Source organism: Portunus trituberculatus, chromosome 11 (genome assembly GCF_017591435.1).
Source record: "Portunus trituberculatus isolate SZX2019 chromosome 11, ASM1759143v1, whole genome shotgun sequence".
NCBI classification, from domain to species: Eukaryota; Metazoa; Arthropoda; class Malacostraca; order Decapoda; family Portunidae; genus Portunus; species Portunus trituberculatus.
In genome coordinates this window covers 5,098,933-5,102,282 of record NC_059265.1, presented here as the reverse complement: position 1 = coordinate 5,102,282, position 3,350 = coordinate 5,098,933, and the positions used below count along the sequence as shown (strand labels likewise).

At 37.0% G+C, this 3,350-nt stretch overlaps 1 protein-coding gene across 2 annotated transcripts in view; it reads left to right on the top strand.

Moving 5' to 3' along the window:
* Nucleotides 1–2,954, top strand: part of LOC123502379 (repressor of RNA polymerase III transcription MAF1 homolog) — a 28,852-nt gene extending 25,898 nt beyond the window's left edge. For both annotated transcript variants that reach the window (XM_045251555.1, XM_045251556.1), the window contains exon 5: nucleotides 1,999–2,954. In XM_045251555.1, the coding sequence (XP_045107490.1) occupies nucleotides 1,999–2,180 (182 nt within the window). In that variant the 3' untranslated portion in view covers nucleotides 2,181–2,954. The remainder of the gene's footprint in view (nucleotides 1–1,998) is intronic.
* The last annotated feature ends 396 nt before the right edge of the window (nucleotides 2,955–3,350 follow it).

The window sequence follows — 3,350 nt, the reverse complement described above, 5'->3', positions numbered from 1 at the left end:
TCTGTGGTGTCCCTGCGTGATCTGTTGACTTACTTAAGGGTTGGTCATTTCTGAAAGGACTTGGAAAGATATAGGGTGGTATCTTCAGCGTAGGAGTGGTTAAAGCAAGAAGTTTGTTTAAGAAGATCACCAATGAATAATAGAGAGTGAGGTTACAGGACAGAACCCTGAGGAACATCACTGTTAATAGATTTATGAGAAGAGCAGTGGCTGTCTACCACGGCAGCATTAACAGTCAGAAAGGAAACTTAAGATAAAGAAGCAGAGAGAAGGATAGAAACCATAAGAGGGCAGTTTTGAAATCAAGGGTTAGTGCCGGACTCTATCAAAAGCTTTTCATATGTCTAACGCGATAGCAAAAGTTTCACTGAAATCTCTAAAAGAGGATGACCAAGACTCAGTAAGGAAAGCTAGAAGATCACCGATAGAGCAACCTTGAGAGAAACCATACTGGCAATCAGTTAGAAGATTGTGAAGTGACAGATGTTGGAGAATCTTCCTATTGAGGATAGATTAAAAAACCTTAGACAAGGAAGAGATTATAGCTATAGGGTGGTAGTTGGATGGATTAGAACGGTCACCTTTTTTTAGGAAGAGGCTGCATGTAGGCAAACTTCCAGAAGAAGGAAAGGTAGAAATCGATAGACATAGTTGAAAGAGTTTGGCCAGGCAAGGGGCAAGCACAGGACCACAGTTTTTGAGACTATTTGAGAATGTTACTATTGCAAGGTAATTAACTGCTGCTGCATTTGCAACTTTACCATGATCATCTCAAAGGGAATTCGTAGGATTAAGCATCAATCTTAAACTAGAAAAATACATATAATTAGTGTCAAATTAAGATTTTTTTTTACTGCGCTGAATTGGATCTAGTTTTATTAGTCCCATGGTTATTTTAGGTCAATAAATAACCATCATTCCAGCTCCTGCAGGAGGAAGGAGTCATGCATTAAGATTGGATTTTTCACAAGCTACTTTTTGTGGTCTATCGCCACCATAAAAAAATGGTGAGTAAGAGCACCATGTACATGAACAACTTAGTGGTCAGTGTTGGCCACAAATGAAGTCAGTGCTATATGTATCTCTTGGAAGTAGCAGATATCTGCACTCTGTATGAAGATGAAGCACAAAAAGTGCCAAAGGGCTTGGTGCACCCACAGACTATTGCATGGAGTGATTGCACACATTATTGTCTTTAATATTCTATTTCTTCAGATTCAAATCACAAAGTGTTTTCCTTTTTCTTCACTTCTGCAATCAATATTTCTTAGTCAAACAACTCTCTGGGTTCTTCCCACTCACCAATTGTGGCTTATGTGTGTGTTGCCATTTGAAATAATGGGGTATATCACTGGACACTGTGGCCAGTCACAGTGATGTTTTAAGAAAAATGGCTATCATTGAAAAGTGGCTCATGTGAATGGAGTCATAGAGATGTGTCTTCTTTAGTTGACCATTTTTCTTGGTAGCTAATGACCACAAAAAGGGACTTGTGTAAATGCAGCAAGAGGAGGGAGCTTAGAATTGATGGAGAGAAGCTTAGACTTTAGTAGAAGGCATCTAGAGCTAAGAAATTTTAGGCAATTAGAATTTAGTAGTCAAGAGTGTAACTTAACTGTCCATGCACCCATCCTCTTAACTCTTAAATGACAGTTGCCAGTTGTTTGATAAATTAAGTACTTTTCTTTATATTAAGGCTTTGTTTTTGGTAACATATGCCACAGACTTTTAACAGAGTGATCTAACTGTAGTCTGGAGAACAATGCAGCTGTCACCAAACAGGCCAAAGCCAACTGCAATGTAATCAACTTTTTTTTTTCTGGTATTTAAAGATAGTTTTCTAGTTATTGATGTCCTTTAAGGACATAACACTTACAGAGGACAAGAAAATTAGCCATGTTTTTTTTTCATTTCTCTTTCTATATTTCTTTATTATTTATGATATTTTAATTTATTTATTCATTTTTATTGATTTTTATTTAATGATTTATTTTTCAGATCAGACATCTGATCCCTACTCAGAGGATGGTTGCCTTTGGTCCTTCAACTACTTCTTCTACAACTCCAGATTGAAGCGCATTGTATTCTTTACTATGCGGTCTGTGTCCCAGTACTGTGCCACACCCCTTGACACAGAAATGATTGGAGACACATGCATGGACTTTGAAGATGATGATTAGTAAATATGAGATGTTGTACTGATCTTGAGGCTCTTTTTTGTCATAACAAATAAGGAGCATGATGATGTGGACCCAATTGGTTGCTATTTTTATTTGCAATCTGAAATGGATTAACTATGACAAACCAACTTGATGAAGAAGGATTGCAAAACTTGGTAGAGTTTTCTTCTTCAGTAATTGAAATGATACTGACTCTTGAATTATTTTGTGTATATAAAGGTAGAAATACTGATCCCCTAACATTAGGGTATGGCTGCAACTGATGACATAGAGAATGTCAAAGCACAGCACTAACCAACCCTATATAGTTTTGTATTCTGGTATATGGCTTGGGTGGGTGATATGTGCCTTTAAGGTACATTAAAGTATAATGGGTTTTTCTTGCCTCTGTAGTCTGATTTCCTAACATCCATTGTCAGTATTTGTCTGTTCTTTCTTGAACTGGTAGACTATTTCTAAAAATTCTGAAATCCCCTGCATGAACATGATAAAGAAAGAGTTATTTTGTCCAAATGGTAAATTGTGAACAAACTACAGATGAGGAGTAATGGAATGATGTATTTGCTTTATTACTAGATGTTATGCAATCAGACTGAGAGGAACAAGGGAGAGGAATTCTCTCTTTTATTTCACCATCCATTGGGAGCAGTTGTCTCTGTGAGAGCAAGGCAGGCAAGGAACAGTAGCAAGACTATTACATGTTCATTCACCATCTACTGGTGTTGTATGCATCACATGACTTGTGCAAAAATAAAGATATTAATTTTAACATACTAGCACGAATATTCCCTTCGCCTAGTGTTCCTTGTTTTCCCTCTTCCAAGGGTAAAGTATTGGCTTCCTCCAGGTTTCCTCTTTCACCCTCAGAGTTACGCAACTTCATTTTTACATGTCATTGTTACCAAGCAGTACAAAATATAGTATTCTTTTTAGTCACATTTTTTGCCAAGATTGTGCTTTCTTTATTTGTTTTTGTGTTTTTTATAGCTGTATAGATGTGAGATACATTGTCAGCACCAAAAAAGATGACAAAATTCTGAATAGGTGTCAGTTTCCATATTTCATTAAACTAGTGTGATTGGTTGCATGAGTGTGTGAAGTGGTATTATCTGACCTGGTAACTCAAGACAGATCGCAGCCTTGGGCACACTCATGCATTAGTAGTTTTAG